This window comes from Salmo salar, chromosome 11, assembly GCF_965601325.2.
Source record: "Salmo salar chromosome 11, fSalSal1, whole genome shotgun sequence".
Lineage (NCBI taxonomy): Eukaryota > Metazoa > Chordata > Actinopteri > Salmoniformes > Salmonidae > Salmo > Salmo salar.
In genome coordinates, this window is record NC_138301.1 from 99,019,670 (window position 1) to 99,036,083 (window position 16,414).

General features: G+C 46.1%; 1 protein-coding gene across 1 annotated transcript; it reads left to right on the forward strand.

The window, feature by feature from the left end:
- Positions 1-38: 38 nt before the first annotated feature.
- On the forward strand, positions 39-5,734 carry fastkd5 (FASTK mitochondrial RNA regulator 5). Its single transcript, XM_014128658.3, has 2 exons — positions 39-194; positions 627-5,734. The coding sequence occupies exon 2, from the start codon at positions 639-641 to the stop codon at positions 3,069-3,071; it is 2,433 nt and encodes an 810-aa protein (XP_013984133.3). The 5' UTR covers positions 39-194; positions 627-638; the 3' UTR covers positions 3,072-5,734.
- Positions 5,735-16,414: the final 10,680 nt, after the last annotated feature.

Consider the following 16,414-nt stretch of genomic DNA (forward strand, 5'->3'; position numbering starts at 1 on the left):
CACAGCTACTTCGACAAAGAGTTCGCTTTCGCTGACGCTACTATGTTTGTACCTGCACAGCGCCGTAGGTCAGAGCTCATCAGCCTGCATGTACCTGCACAGCGCCGTAGGTCAGACCTTAAAGACAAGGATGTTTCTGAAATGTCATAAAAAATGATATATATTTTTCCTTGTGCAAGATATTGCTATTATCGGTGAGTATGCCTTGTTTTGTATATATGGCAAACAGCAACTGGCTAGTATTGTGGAATAAATTCGCTAGCTAATGCAATTTAGCATACTTAACTAACGTTAGATAGCAACTCATTCCAAAGTGGCTACCTGGTTAGCTAACATTAGCTACTGAGAACTTCAGGGGAGAGCTCGCCAGTCTACTGTACTGTGCTATGTTATTGCTTTCCCTGCGTTATCAATTATGTATATTCATATCCTAACGTTAGTTAGCTATAGTAAACCCAGCTAGCTATATCCTGAACAAGATTCCACATGGCCCTCGTGTAGGCTGTTCTGTTAGTTAATATGGATGAAGTAGAAATGTCATCGCTAGAATTGAAGCAGCATGCACATTACATTTTAGGAACAATATATCTATAGTTAATCATTCCTGCATATTCTCTGCCTTTCAGCTTCTGAGGTGGATGTCTGCGGGATCATTATGCCATGTGGCTAGGCTACGCCATCTCTCCCTAGCCCTCCACAGGCAGTTCCTCAGGGCTCAGCATCTGCACAACTCTTATGGAGAACCTGAAACGGAGGGACTCGATGAGGAGGACGGGAGGGAAGGGGTACTTCCCGGGGACTACAGGTTACAGTACAACCCCTCCTCTTACTATCGGCCCCAGCATAACCCTGGAGCCTCCCTGAGCAGGTTGGAGATGGAGGAGCAGTGTCAGTCCACCGTCACCTCTGCCTTCAGACAGCAGAGTAACCGCTACAGTGTCAGCTCCTCACGCCGCCTCTCCAGCACCAAGAACACTCTGCTGGACCTGGCCTTCAACAGAGGCACTGGGGCTAAGGCAGAAAGGGCACCCCCCTACCGCACAGAACCTCTAACCCCAGACGTCAAAGGCGACCCCCGTGCCTTCCAGACATGCCGCCCAGAGTACTCAGCCATGACCCTTGACCTGTCCCAGCGGCCTGCCCCAGTCCATTCCAAGCAGGCCTTTTTCCTGCTGCACAAAGTGACCGTCCTTAAGGGCAGCATGGAGCCTGTGGACGTAACCGGTTTCCTCACCAAGCTTAGCCACCTGCACCCTGACCAGACACCTTTAGTGAGGGGTGACACGCGTTTCATCATGCTGCTCCGCTACGCAGTGGAAAACCTGAGTCACTTTAGCCACTCCCAGCTACTGAAGGTGCTGAGGTCTTTCGTTTGGCTGGGCCTGCCCCCCACTCACAGCATGCTGGGGCTGTATGAGGCTGAGCTGGTCCGCAGGGCCGGGGAGATGGGCCTCCACCAGCTGCTGCTGGCCGCAGACCTGTGGCGCTGCCTGGGGAGGTCTGTGCCTCAGTACCTGCAGTGCCTGTATGACTGCGCCAGCCTGCACTTAGGTGAGGTAGGTGTCTCTGAGATAGTCCAGCTTCTGTATGTGATGGGGGAGGGCAGGCGCTGCCCCAAAGAGCTAGTTCACCCCTTAGAGCAGATACTGATGCGTCACCTGGACCAGCTGGAGCCAGAGGAGGTAGGGGCTGTGTGCCTGGGCCTGTTCAAGTCCCAGACAGCTCTCTCGGAAGGAGCGGTGAACCGGCTGGTGGACAGGGCCCACTCGGTTGTGTATGAGATGAGTGACTTTGCCATGGTGAACGTGATGAAGCTGCTCCGTTTTAGCTACCTGGACCATCGGGCATGGCTTGAGGTCATGGCGCATGAGGTGCCTCGCCGCGCCCCCAACATGGGCGTCCAGGGGCTGATGCATGTGGCACTGGCCTGCTCGGCCCTGCATTACCGCAACGAACGCATCCTCCTGGCTGTTGCTGAGCGCCTGCCGTCGTTAGCGCCACACTGTCGGAGCAAAGACTCAGGCAAGCTGATATGGGCCTTTGGGACCCTAGGTGTCCTGCCCAGCCAGTGCCCTAACTTCTACCCCAGCCTCATTGAGGCCCTCCGGCAGAGAGCGGCTGAGTTCCAGCGCTATCCTGAGCACCTCCTAACCGGCCTCCTCGGCCTGGCTTTCATCTGTCAGCTCCCTGAGGACCTTGTGGCGTTAGCTTTGAGCCCCGAGTTTGTTAGCCTAGCCACCAGGTCTAAACAGCTGGATCTGAAGAAAGACTTGTTCACTCTGGATGGGACGGTGGCGTTGGAGCTGCCTCACTGGACTGGTCCGCGGCTGAGTAGAGAGCTGCGGGAGGAGACAACGGAGATTCTGTGGCGCTTTGCCCAGAAGGACGTGTGTCAGAAGGTTGAGGTCCTGGAGGCAGAGGCCGTGTTACGGGACCTTCTGGGTGGAGAGGAGTTTGTGAGCAAACGAATGATCCTGCCTCACACCCGCTCCATCGACCTGGAGGTGCATTTGAACCCTGTCGGACAGCCGCTACCTGTGACCTCAGCGCAGACATATCCCATTTCCTCCCAGGATTGGAGCATTTCTTCTGGCTCTTCTACTCAGGGCTGGGAGAAGATCAACACAGGAGTCACTCTCACCGAGGACCTTTTGACTCAACTTACCAATGGCAGAAAGACCCCCCTTCCCCCAACCCAAGCTTCTCAGCTGCCCCTCCTCCGAAGGACAGAGCCGGATGAGGGAGGGGGGCTGTTCAGTGTGGGAGTCGACCTGACGGACGGGCTTGTGGGGGCTCTGACCAAACGTAACAACCCAGGCCCACTCCCCAGGGACTCCCACAAAGCCTCCATAGCCCCCATCAGACTGGCCATCCAGGTGACGAACAGGAACCACTACTGCTACCGCTCTCCACAGCTGCTGGGGCTGCACGCCATGAAAAGGAGGCAGCTGAAGCTGACTGGATACCGAGTGGTGGAGCTGCCTCACCGTGAGTGGTTCCCTCTGCTGAGGCGAACCCACGCTGAGAAACTGGCCTATATGCACTGCAAGGTTTACGGCACCCTTGACTGACGTGTTCACATGTTGAAGGGCTAGGTGGAGATTAACATTTTAGCTAACACCTATCCAGTGCCTTTAGCCCTCTAAACACTGAAGTGATAGAGGCTAGGAACTGAAATGAAACCAGGCCCAAGGCTTACCAGGACAGTGTTGTTTTTGTACGCTTATGGGCAATCCTTGTTGAAAGGCTGTTGAATATAATGTGTCAGATTTTTACCTTGTCAGCTCGGGGATTCGATCCAGCAACCTTTCGGTTACTGGCCCAACGCTCTAACCACTAGGCTGCCTGCCACCCCTGATCAGTGTGAGAGGTGTCAAAAAGAAATGTTATGACTGCAAGATTTTGAACAGCAGCCAAACATGACTTCTGCATGTTCTTCATGTGTGGGATGGGACATTTTTTTGTTGCTAGGCCTAAGCTAAATGATAAAAGAGGATCTATTAAGCAACCGTAATGTGTGAATACTTTGAATGTACAGTACATATCACCCCACTGTTGACATATTTGCAGTATTCCATTAAATGTTTGATGGTCCATTAAAAACCGCTTCAGAGGAGAACTTTTAGTATCTTCTGTGTCATAACTCGGGGTGGTAGGCGATATACAGTACTTTCGGAAAGTATTCAGACCCCTTTACTTTTTTCACATTTTGAAACCAGCTTTATTCTAAAATTTATGACATTTCCCCCCCCCCCCTCATCAATCTACAAACAATAGCCCATTTCTAAAAAGTTTTTTTAATTAAAAGTAAAAAACAAAAGACATTACATTTAGAAGTATTCAGACCCTATACTCAGTACTTTGTTGAAGCACCTTTGGCAGCGATTACAGCATCAAGTCTTCTTGGGTATGACGCTACAAGCGTGGCACACCTATTTGGGGAGTTTCTCCATTTCTTCTCTGCAGATCCTCTCAAGCTCTGTCAGGTTGGATGGGGAGTGTTGCTGCACATCTATTTTCAGGACTCTCCAGAGATGTTTGATTGGGTTTAAGTCTGGTTTCTGGCTGGGCCACTCAAGTACATTCAAAGACTGGTCCCAAAGCCACCCCTGCATTGTCTTGGCTGTGTGCTTAGGGTCGCTGTCCTGTTGGAAGGTGAACCTTCGCCCCAGTCTGAAGTTTAGCGCACTCTGGAGCAGGTTCATCAAGGAACTCTCTGTACTTTGCTCCGTTCATCTTTGCCTCGATTCTGACTACATTTTTACATTTTTTGTCATTTGCAGACGCTCTTATCCAGAGCGACATTTGGCGACATTATCCAGAGCGACATACAGAGCGACATTTAAAAAAAAAAAAAATTGTACTGGTCTCCCAGTCACTGCCGCTGAAAAACATCCCCACAGCATGATGCTGTCGCCACCATGCTTCGCCGTAGGGATATACCAGATTTTCTCCAGACGTGACACTTTGCATTCTGGCCAAGAGTTCAATCTTGATTTCATCAGACTAGAGATTACTTTCTCTCATGGTCAGAGTCCTTTTTAGGTGCCTTTTGGCAAACTCCAAGAGGGTTGTTGTGTATTTTACTGAAGAGTGGCTTCCATCTGTCCACTCTACCATAAAGGCCTGATTTGTGGAGTGCTGCAGAGATGGTTGTCCTTCTGGAAGGTTCTCCCATCTCCACAGAGGAGCTCTGTCAGTGACCATCAGGTTCTTGGTCCCTGACCAAGGCCCTTCTCCCCCGATTGCTTAGTTTGGCCTGGGTGGCCAGCTCTAGGAAGAGCCTTGGTGGTTCCAAACTTCTTCCATTTAAGAATGATGGATAACACTTTGTTGTTGGGGACCTTCAATGCTGCGGAAATGTTTTGGTACCCTTCCCCAGATCTGTGCCTCGACACAATCCTGTCTCGGAGCTCTACGGACTATTCCTTCGACCTCATTGCTTGGTTTTTGCTCTGACATGCACTGTCAACTGTGGGACCTTATATAGACAGGTGTGTGCCTTTCCAAATCATGTCCAATCAATTGAATTTACCACAGATGGACTACAATCAAGTTGTAGAAACATATCAAGGATGATCGATGGAAAGAGGCTGCACCTGAGCTCAATTTCGAGTCTCATAGCAAAAAAAAATTTTGTATAAATTTGCAAACATTTCTGAAAACCCCATAATGACAAAGTAAAAACAGGTTTTGTGTGTAGATTGCTGAGTAGAAACAAAAATCAATTTTAGAATAAGGCTGAAACGTAACAATGTGGAAAAAGTCAAGGGGTCTGATAACTTTCCGAAGGCACTGTAGCCTATCATTAGGCTTTTTTCCCCTCGATTTTATGGGTTTTAAATATTGCGATATTTAACGGCTTATAACCTGTACGTTTTGTGCAATTTGCCCCCAGTCCAGCTGTATATACAGTATAGATATCTGATTCATGTCTACCACATGTGTGATTTGGCCTAAAATGTTGTCTTATAATTCGCCAACCCTCTAAATCCAGCAGTTTCTTTCTCCCAGCTATGTATTTCTGCTTCACTATGCACGTGCATTCATGTATTTCATTTAATTAAGAAAAAGTATGAGGTTTTCATGTTTTTGAGGGGAAGCACATATGTGGAGGGTTTAAATTACCATTCATTAATGTTAATCAGGAATTCAAAGTAGCATCTTCAATCTAAAGCCCGTGTGCCCTTTTGTACATGTAGGAAAATAAAATATTCATGATTGACTGTTCATACACCTGGTTCTCCAGATTTTAGTTATTAGTGTGCGAGTTTGTTTGCGTGTGGGTGAGAGTAATCGAAGGCCGAGCGTACAAAATGAAGAACACTAAACGATAATCAGAGGTGTGGGGCAACTTCATGACCAGAATTGATTCACCTTTATTTATCCAGGTGTGTTCTTGAGGCAGGAAGTATAAAAAGGCACAGCATGTGTTATTTATAGCAGATTTTCTATTTGCTACCTATCAACAACTATACATCCTTTTCTTTGACAAAGTGTTTTAAATCAGAAACAAAGTACACAAGGCATGGCATGAACAATTACTGTGAACGTGAAGGTTTTCACATTTGTCATAGCCGTATTCTTCATTTCATGTTTTAATTTACATGGCCCTTTAAAAATGAGGCTATTCAGTCAAGAAATAGGTTGTGTCAAATCTTACGAAAGTCTCAACGCATCGCTGTACATTTTACTTATGTCTCTCTCTGAATGAGGTCGTTCGAGTGTGACAGTGTTTCATTGTTTTCTCAAAAGACAAAGACTTCACCTCACAATGTCAGCTGTTTCTTATAGAGAGCAGGGTCACAGTAATTATCTCGGTGACAAACTGTTCATCATGTTTACTCGTTCTATGAAGGTCAAAGCTTTTCAATGTCCCTTTGAAGGTGTCTTCATAACTCAACAGCATACACCAACACAATAAAAGTGTCCGTACCCTTAGTCCACGTTTGTGTAAGCCAGTGGACCCACTGACGTCATCTGCACAATGCAAGACTATGTTAGCATGCTGAGGTAAAGCCTAGGCATTAGCTTTGGAGGCTAGAGCAAGTTGTCAGGTCTCTCGTCATACGACCGTAGTTCACTGAACCACCTGTTACCTTAATTGGTCTGACCTGGTCAGGAAGAACTCTTGACCTTTATTTAACTAGGCAAGTCAGTTAAGAACAAATTCTTATTTTCAACGACAGCCTAGGAACAGTGGGTTAAATGCCTTGTTTAGGGGCAGAACGACAGATTTTGTACCTTGTCAGCTCGGGGATTTGATCTTGCAACCTTTGGGTCACTAGTCCAACGCTCTAACCACTAGGCTACGCTGCTATGCCCCATAACTGGAAGGAATGGAGGAAGGTGAATATTTCTACACACCAATTTGGACTGGCATGTTGGGTTTCTCAATTGGCATTGCATAGGCTCAACGTGACAGAAATTGTGACATTTTGCCATTGCGAAAGCTGTTATTTGTCACTTTGGAATGTGGTCACTAGTGAATTGTTTAATATGCTTTTGTCTCCTTTGCTTTCTGTGATTTAAGAGGTTCTTAAGTGTGTCTTATCCTTTATCCTGCCTGTGTCTGCGTCTCTTACACCATGTCTCTATCCTCCACGTCATATACCCTTCCTTTTCAGAAGGAGACGAAGCATGAGTCAGAACTGTCCTTGGAGAGGAAGTTGTGATGTTCTTTTCTCCCTGTAGCCATATCCACTATGTCTCGTGTTTATTCCTTGTGGATTCAAGTACTGAAAATACATCTTCGCCAATATTGTTGCTTCAACCTACACACTGGAACGGAATAAATATCTGTCCTACCTTTGTATAAGCATTATACAGGATCAACCATAGTAATACGCCACCCCCTTGCTCAAGGGCACATCGACAGATTTTTCACCGTGTTTGCTCAGGTATTCGAACCAGCGACCTTTCGGGTTACTGGCCCAACGCTGTTTCTGCTAGGCTACCTCCCACCCTATGATATGTCCGTCATGTGAATATTTAACATAGTATGTAGCTTAGTTTTGAGGTATTGACATTAAGTGGGGATGTTTATGAACAAAATCATGAGAATGTTCAGGAAAAAAAGTGACTGAGATGTGTGTATTACGGACAGAATTTCATTCTCCAATACGGCAGTGCTATTTTTTATTTAGTTCACCTTTATTTAACTAGATAGGCTAGTTGAGAACAAGTTCTCATTTACAACTGTGACCTGGCTAAGATAAAGCAAAGCAGTGTGACACAAACAACAACACAGTTACACATGGAATAACAAACATACAGTCAATAATACAATAGAAAAAGTCTATATACAGTGTGTGCAATGAATAGGCCATAGTGGCTAAATAATTACAATATAGCAATTAAACACGAGTGATAAATGTGTAGAAGATGAGTGTGCAAGTAGAGATACTGGGGTGCAAAGGAGCCAAATAAATACAATAACAGTATGGGGATGAGATAGTTGGATGGGCTATGTACAGGTGCAGTGATCTGTGAGCTGCTCTGACAGCTGGTGCTTAAAGCTAGTGAGGGAGATATGAGTCTCCAGCATCAGTGATTTTTGCAGTTCGTTCCAGTCATTGGCAGCAGAAAACTGGAAGGAAAGGCTTCCGAAGGAGGAATTGGCTTTGGGGTGACCAGTGAAATATACCTGCTGAAGCGCGTGCTACGGGTGGGTGCTGCTATGGTGATCAGTGAGCTGAGATAAGGCGGGACTTTACCTAGCAAAGACTTATGACCTGGAGCCAGTGGGTCTGGTGACGAATATGAAGCGAGGGCCAACCAACGAGAGCATACAGGTTGCAGTGGTGGGTAGTATATGGGGCTTTGGTGACAAAACGGATGGCACTGTGATAGACTGCATCCAATTTACTGAGTAGAGTGTTGGAGGCTATTTTGTAAATGACCGCCGAAGTCAAGGATCGGTAGGATAGTCAGTTTTACGAGGGTATGTTTGACAGCATGAGTGAAGGATGCTTTGTTGCGAAATAGGAAGCCGATTCTAGATGTAATTTTGGATTGGAGATGCTTAATGTGAGTCTGGAAGGAGAGTTTACAGTCTAACCAGACACCTAGGTATTTGTAGTTGTCCACATATTCTAAGTCAGAACCGTCCAAAGTAGTGATGCTGGACGGGCGGGCAGGTGTGGGCAGCGATCGGTTGAAGCAGCGATCGCATTTAAGAGCAGTTGTATGGCATTGAAGCTCATCTGGAGGTTAGTTAACACAGTGTCCAAAGAAGGGCCAGAAGTATACAGAATGGTGTCGTTTGTGTAGAGGTGGATCAGAGAATCACCAGCAGCAAGAGCGACATCATTGATGTATTCAGACAAAAGAGTCGGCCCGAGAATTGAACCCTGTGGCACCCCCATAGAGACTGCCAGAGGTCCGGACAACAGGCCCTCCGATTTGACACACTGAACTCTGTCAGAGAAGTAGTTGGTGAACCAGGCGAGGCAGTCTTTTGAGAAACCAAGGCTGTTGAGTCTGCCAATAAGAATGTGGTGATTGACAGAGTTGATAGCCTTGGCCAGGTCGATGAATACAGCTGCACAGTATTGTCTCTTATCGATGGCGGTTATGATATCGTTTAGGACCTTGAGCGTGGCTGAGGTGCACCCATGACCAGCTCTGAAACCAGATTGCATAGCAGAGAAGGTACGGTGGGATTCGAAATGGTCGGTAATCTGTTTGTTAACTTGGCTAGGATAGATATAGGTCTGTAGCAGTTTGTGTCTAGAGTTTCTCCCCCTTTGAAGAGGAAGATGACCGCGGCAGCGTTCCAATCTTTGGGGATCTCAGACGATACGAAAGAGAGGTTGAACAGGCTAGTAATAGGGGTTGCAACAATTTCGGCAGATAATTTTATAAAGAGAGGGTCCAGATTATCTAGCCCGGCTGATTTGTACGGGTCCAGATTTTGCAGCTCTTTCAGAATATCAGCTATCTGGATTTGGATTTATTGAATGTGAATTTTGTGTTAATCTATAGGACAGATTTACCAAGTGTTTGCACTGCCATGTGCAAGTTTGTCTGTTTAAGCTAGAGATATCTGGGTTATTTGAATAGGCTGCGTCTTCCACCGCATCTGCCGATGTTGGCCTTTTGCATCTGCAGTGGAAGGTGGCAGAGCTACAGCAGTTTTTGTCAGACCAGGATACATCCTGAAAATCGGTCTTCTCACGAAAACGTCTATAGAGTCCGAACAGTTTGGGCTACACACTAATATGACCCCTTTAAAGATGACACTCACGAACATGATGGTGTTCTCCGTTTTGCTCTACGACCCCCACCAGTGTCACGGGACTCGTCTGAAGGTAACTCGGTACTGTGCCGAAAAATGTATGAAAGTGAATAGGGCATTTCCATGTCAAAGGTATACAGGTTATTCCACAGTAAAAAAATATTCCTGATCATTCTTATATCTCTCAGATATAGGACAGACATTTCAAAACCTACACATGACCAAAAGTATGTGGACACCTGCTTGTCGAACATCTCATTGCAAAATCATGGGCATTAATATGGAGTTGGTACCCCCTTTTGCTGCTATAACAGCCTCCACTTTTCTGGGAAGGTTTTCCACTAGATGTTGGAATATTGCTGCGGGGACTTGCTTCCATTCAGCCACAAGGCCATTAGTGAGGTCGGGCACTGATGTTGGGCGATTAGGCCTGGCTTGCAGTTGGTGTTCCAATTCATCCCAAAGGTGTTCGATGTGGTTGAGGTCAGGGATCTGTGCAGGCCAGTCAAGTTCTTCCACATCGATCTCAACAAATAATTTCTGTATGGACCTTGCTTTGTGCACGGGGGCACTGTCATACTGAAACAGGAAAGGGCCTTTCCCAAACTGTTGCCACAAAGTTGAAAGCACAAAATAGTCTAGAATGTCATTGTATGCTATAGTGTTAAGGTTTCCCTTCACTGGAACTAAGGGCCTAGCCCGAACAATGAAAAACAACCCCAGACCATTATTCCTCCTCCACCAAACTTTACAGTTGGCACTATGCATTCGGGTAGATAGCGTTCTTCAGGCATCCGCCAAACCCAGATTTGTCCGTCAGATTGCCAGATGGTGAAGCTTGATTCATCACTCCAGAGAATGCGTTTCCACTGCTCGGCCATGGAAACCCATTTCATGATGCGCCCGACGAACAGTTCTTGTGCTGACGTTGCTTCCAGAGGCAGTTTGGAACTTGGTAGTGAGTGTTGAGGACAGACGATTTTTACACTCTTCAGCACTCTGTGGTCCCGTTCTGTGAGCTTGTGTGGCCTACCACTTTGTGGCTGAGCCGTTGTTGCTCTTAGACGTTTCCACCTCATAATAAAAGCACTTACAGTTGACCGGGGCAGCTCTAGCAGGGCAGAAATTTGGTGAGTTAACTTGTTGGAAAGGCGGCATCCTATGATGGTGCCACGTTGAAAGTCACTGAGCTATTCAGTAAGGCCATTCTACTGCCAATGTTTGACTTTGGAGATTGCATGGCTGTGTGCTCGATTTTATACACCTGTCAGCAACGGGTGTGGCTGAATTAGCGAAATCCACTAATTTGAAGGAGTGACCACATACTTTTGTATATATAGCGTACTTCCTTTTCATTTATTTTTTGACTATCCTTGTATGAATCTGTTATTCAATAGGTTTCTATGGGCTAATAGGAGTAAGACAAAATTCAATATTTCATATACAGAACCAGTCAATAGTTTGGACACACCTACTCATTCAAGGGTTTTTCTTTATTTTGACTATTTTCTACATTGTAGAATAATAGTCAAGACAACAAAACTCTGAAATAATACATATGGAATCATGTAGTAACCAAAAAAAGTGTTAAATCAAAATATATTTTATATTTGAGATTCTTCAAAGTAGCCACCCTTTGCCTTGATGACAGCTTTGTACACTCTTGGCATTCTCTCAACCAGCTTCATGAGGTAGTAATTTGGAATGCTTTTCCAACAGTCCCACATATGCTGAGCACTTGTTGGCTGCTTTTCCTTCACTCTGTGGTCCAACTCAGCCTAAACCATCTCAATTGGGTTGAGGTCGGGTGATTGTGGAGGCCAGGTCATCTGATGCAGCACTCATCACTCTCCTTGGACACAGCCCTTACATAGCCTGGAGGTGTGTTTTGGGTCATTGTCCTGTTGAAAAACAAATGATAATCCCACTAAATCGCAAACCAGATGGGATGGCGTATTGCTGCAGGATGCTGTGGTAGCCATGCTGTTTAAGTGTGCCTTGAATTCTAAATAAATCACAGACACTGTCACCAGCAAAGCACCCCCACACCATAACACCTCCTCCTCCATGCTTCACGGTGGGAACCACACATGCAGAGATCATCCGTTCACCTACTCCTCGTCTCACTAAGAACCAAAAATCTCAAATTTCGACTCATCAGACCAATGTACAGATTTCCACTGGTGTAATGTCCTTTGCTCGTGTTTCTTGGCCCAAGCAAGTCTCTTCTTCTTATTGATGTCCTTTAGTAGTGGTTTCTTTGCAACAATTCGACCATACAGGCCTGATTCACGCAGTCTCCTCTGAACAGTTGACGCTGAAATATGTTTATTACTTGAACTCGGAAGCGCACTTAACTCCAATAAACTTATCCTCTGCATCAGAGGTAACTCTGGGTCTTCCTTTCCTGTGGTGCCAGTTTCATCATAGCGCTTGATGGTTTTTGCGACTACACCATGGACTAGCTCACTCTCCCTGCCTGTCTCATTACACTACAATCAGTGCCGGCTGCAGACAACGATCAGCGGGAAAATCTAATTTTCCACATTTTGATGCTGTATTTATAATGATATAAAATATACTGCTCAAAAAAAATAAAGGGAACACTTAACACATCCTAGATCTGAATGAAATAAATAATCTTATTAAATACTTTTTTCTTTACATCGTTGAATGTGCTGACAACAAAATCACACAAAAATAATCAATGGAAATCCAATTTATCAACCCATGGAGGTCTGGATTTGGAGTCACACTCAAAATTAAAGTGGAAAACCACACTACAGGCTGATCCAACTTTGATGTAATGTCCTTAAAACAAGTCAAAATGAGGCTCAGTAGTGTGTGTGGCCTCCACGTGCCTGTATGACCTCCCTACAACGCCTGGGAATGCTCCTGATGAGGTGGCGGATGGTCTCCTGAGGGATCTCCTCCCAGACCTGGACTAAAGCATCCGCCAACTCCTGGACAGTCTGTGGTGCAACGTGGCATTAGTGGATGGAGCGAGACATGATGTCCCAGATGTGCTCAATTGGATTCAGTTCTGGGGAACGGGCGGGCCAGTCCATAGCATCAATACCTTCCTCTTGCAGGAACTGCTGACACACTCCAGCCACATGAGGTCTAGCATTGTCTTGCATTAGGAGGAACCCAGGGCCAACCGCACCAGCATATGGTCTCACAAGGGGTCTGAGGATCTCATCTCAGTACCTAATGGCAGTCAGGCTACCTCTGGCGAGCACATGGAGGGCTGTGCGGCCCCCCAAAGAAATGCCACCCCACACCATGACTGACCCACCGCCAAACCGGTCATGCTGGAGGATGTTGCAGGCAGCAGAACGTTCTCCACGGCGTCTCCAGACTCTGTCACGTCTGTCATGTGCTCAGTGTGAACCTGCTTTCATCTGTGAAGAGCACAGGGCGCCAGTGGCGAATTTGCCAATCTTGGTGTTCTCTAATACTCGTGGAGTCTGTTTCTGACCGTTTGAGCAGACACATGCACATTTGTGGCCTGCTGGAGGTCATTTTGCAGGGCTCTGGCAGTGCTCCTCCTGCTCCTCCTTGCACAAAGGCAGAGGTAGCGGTCCTGCTGCTGGGTTGTTGCCCTCCTTCGGCCTCCTCCACATCTCCTGATGTACTGGCCTGTCTCCTGGTAGCGCCTCCATGCTCTGGACACTACGCTGACAGACACAGCAAACCTTCTTGCCACAGCTCGCATTGATGTGCCATCCTGGATGAGCTGCACTACCTGAGCCACTTGTGTGGGTTGTAGACTCCGTCTCATGCTACCACTAGAGTGAAAGCACCGCCAGAATTCAAAAGTGACCAAAACATCAGCCAGGAAGCATAGGAACTGAGAAGTGGTCTGTGGTCCCCACCTGCAGAACCACTCCTTTATTGGGGGTGTCTTGCTAATTGCCAATAATTTCCACCTGTTTTCTATTCCATTTGCGCAACAGCATGTGAAATTTATTGTCAATCAGTGTTGCTTCCTAAGTGGACAGTTTGATTTCACAGAAGTGTGATTGACTTGGAGTTACATTGTGTTGTTTAAGTGTTCCCTTTATTTTTTTGAGCAGTGTATATGCAGCAGATTTACCGCCAAACGGTTTCTGTGCCAATGCACCATACACAACCAATAAGCAATGCAACACCACAATCAAGTAGAGTATGTCAATCTCGACAAACAGAAAATGCATCACTCCCTACTCAGCATTGAAGGCTTGGTTTGAGAATCTCTGATTGTAATGAAACTTTTTGGTGTTTTGAAACCGTTGTCTCGATTAATCATATGGCCATTGCATAGTTTGGATGCTGGAATTATTATTTTTTACTTTCATCCCTTTTTCTCCCCAATTTGTAGTTACCATCTTGTCTCATCGCTGCAACTCCCGTACTGACTTGGGAGAGGCAAAGGTCAAGAGCCATGTATCCTCCAAAACACAACCCAACCAAGCCACACTGCTTCTTGACACAATGCCCACTTAACCCGGATGCCAGTCACACCAATGTGTTGGAGGAAACACTGTACACCTGGTGATAGTGTCAGCATGCATGCGCCCATCCCACCACAGGAGTCACTAGACTGTGCTGGCCAAACCCTCCCCTAACCCAGACGACGCTGGGCCAATTGTGCGCCGCCCCATGGGTCTCCCAGTCACGGCCAGCTGCGACAGAGCCTGGACTCGAACCAGGATCTCTAGTGGCACAGCTAGCAACTGTGATGCAGTGCCTTAGACCACTGCGATGCAGTGCCTTAGACCACTGCGTCACTTGGGAGGCCGATATCAGTTGGAATTATGTTGGAATTATAGTGTATGAACATCCACAGGTAGCCTACAGGAGACTTTTGAAGTGGGCTAATCAGATTAAAACATTGTAACTAGTTGTGTTTATGCCACACATAAAAGGTAATACATTTTAAAAGTTAAATATTTAGGCTATATTGAAGCGTTAGATTCAAGGTCGAGGAATAGCCACTCGGATCGCAGAACGCATGTTAAGCTTTCCTGATTTAATGGGCCTGCTGGGAACATAAGCCTATGTGGCCACATTATATAGGAGAATGATGATCGGCAACAGACAACGCATCAGAAGTAGAAATACAGCCAGACTGGCCTGCTACTGTGCCATTCTATAATCTGTCGACCCACAACTGATCCAAATGGAATAAAACATAAAAATAAGAGGGCTTTCGCGGCATTATTAAAATTATATTTTCACTTAAACTATAATGCAATTATAGTTCCCAAGTGGTGCAGCGGTCTAAGGCACTGCATCTCAGTGCAAGAAATGTCACTACAGTCCCTGGTTCGAATACAGGCTGTATTGCATCCGGCTGTGATTGGGAGTCCCATAGGGCGGCGCACAATTGGCCCAGCATCGCCGGGGTAGGCCGTCTTTGTAAATAAGAATTTATTCTTATCTTACTTGCCTAGTTAAATATAATAAAAATGCTGAATTGGAGTGTTGTAGGTTAGTCTAGGTACGATAAGTTTATTGTCCCAAAATAGGATCAATAGGGGAGCTTCTTGAACTGTGTCTTCACAGTTATTTAATGCGCAATGACGCACCTGGCCTCTCGGCTGCTAATCAGCTATTCCTCTATCTTGTGGATTTATATAGAAGATTTGTGAAGATTTGAAAGATTTTATGTGTGGTATGATTGCTAGTTAACGTATTGCAGATATTGACAAAAACTACCACTATTGTTTACTATATGGTGCTTTCAGAAAGTATTTAGACCCTTTGACCTTTTCCAGTTTTTGTTGTTACAGCCTTATTCTAAAATTAATTACATAGTTTTTTCCCTGCTCAATCTACACACAATACTTTTTGCAAATGTATAAAATTAAAAAAACGGAAATATCACATTTAGATAAGTATTCAGACCCTTTACTCAGTACTTTGTTGAAGAACCTTTGGCAGTGATTACAGCCTTGAGTCTTCTTGGGTATGACACTACAAGCTTGGCACCCCTGCATTTGGGGAGTTTCTCCCATTCTTCTCTGCAGATCCTCTCAAGCTATGTCAGGTTGGATGGGGTGCGTCGCTGCACAGATATTTTCAGGTCTCTCCAGAGATGTTCGATAGGGTTCAAGTCCGTGCTCTGGCTGGGCCACTCGAGGACATTCAGAGACTTGTCCCGAAGCCACTCATGCATTGTCTTAGCTGTGTGCTTAGGGTCGTTGTCCTGTTGGAAAGTGAACCTTTGCCCCAGTCGGAGGTCCTGAGCGCTCTGGAGCAGGTTTTCATCAAGGATGTCTCTGTACTTTGTTCTGTTCAGCTTTCCCTTGATCCTAACTAGTCTCCCAGTCCCTACCGCTGAACAACATCCCCACAGCATGATGCTGCCACCACCATGCTTCACTGTAGGGATGGTGCCCGTTTTCCTCCAGACTTGACACTTGGCATTCAGGCCAAAGAGTTCAATCTTCATTTCATCAGACCAAATAAACTTTTTTCTCATGGTCTGAGAGTCTTTAGGTGCCTTTTGTCAAACTCCAAGCGGGCTGTCATGTGCCTTTTACTGAGGACTGGCTTCTTTCTATCCACTCTACCATAAAGGCCTGATTGGTGGAGTTCTGCAGAGATGGTTGTTCTTCTGGATGGTTCTCCCATTTCGACAGAGGAACTCTGGAGTGCTGTCAGAGTGACCATCAAGTTCTTGGTCAC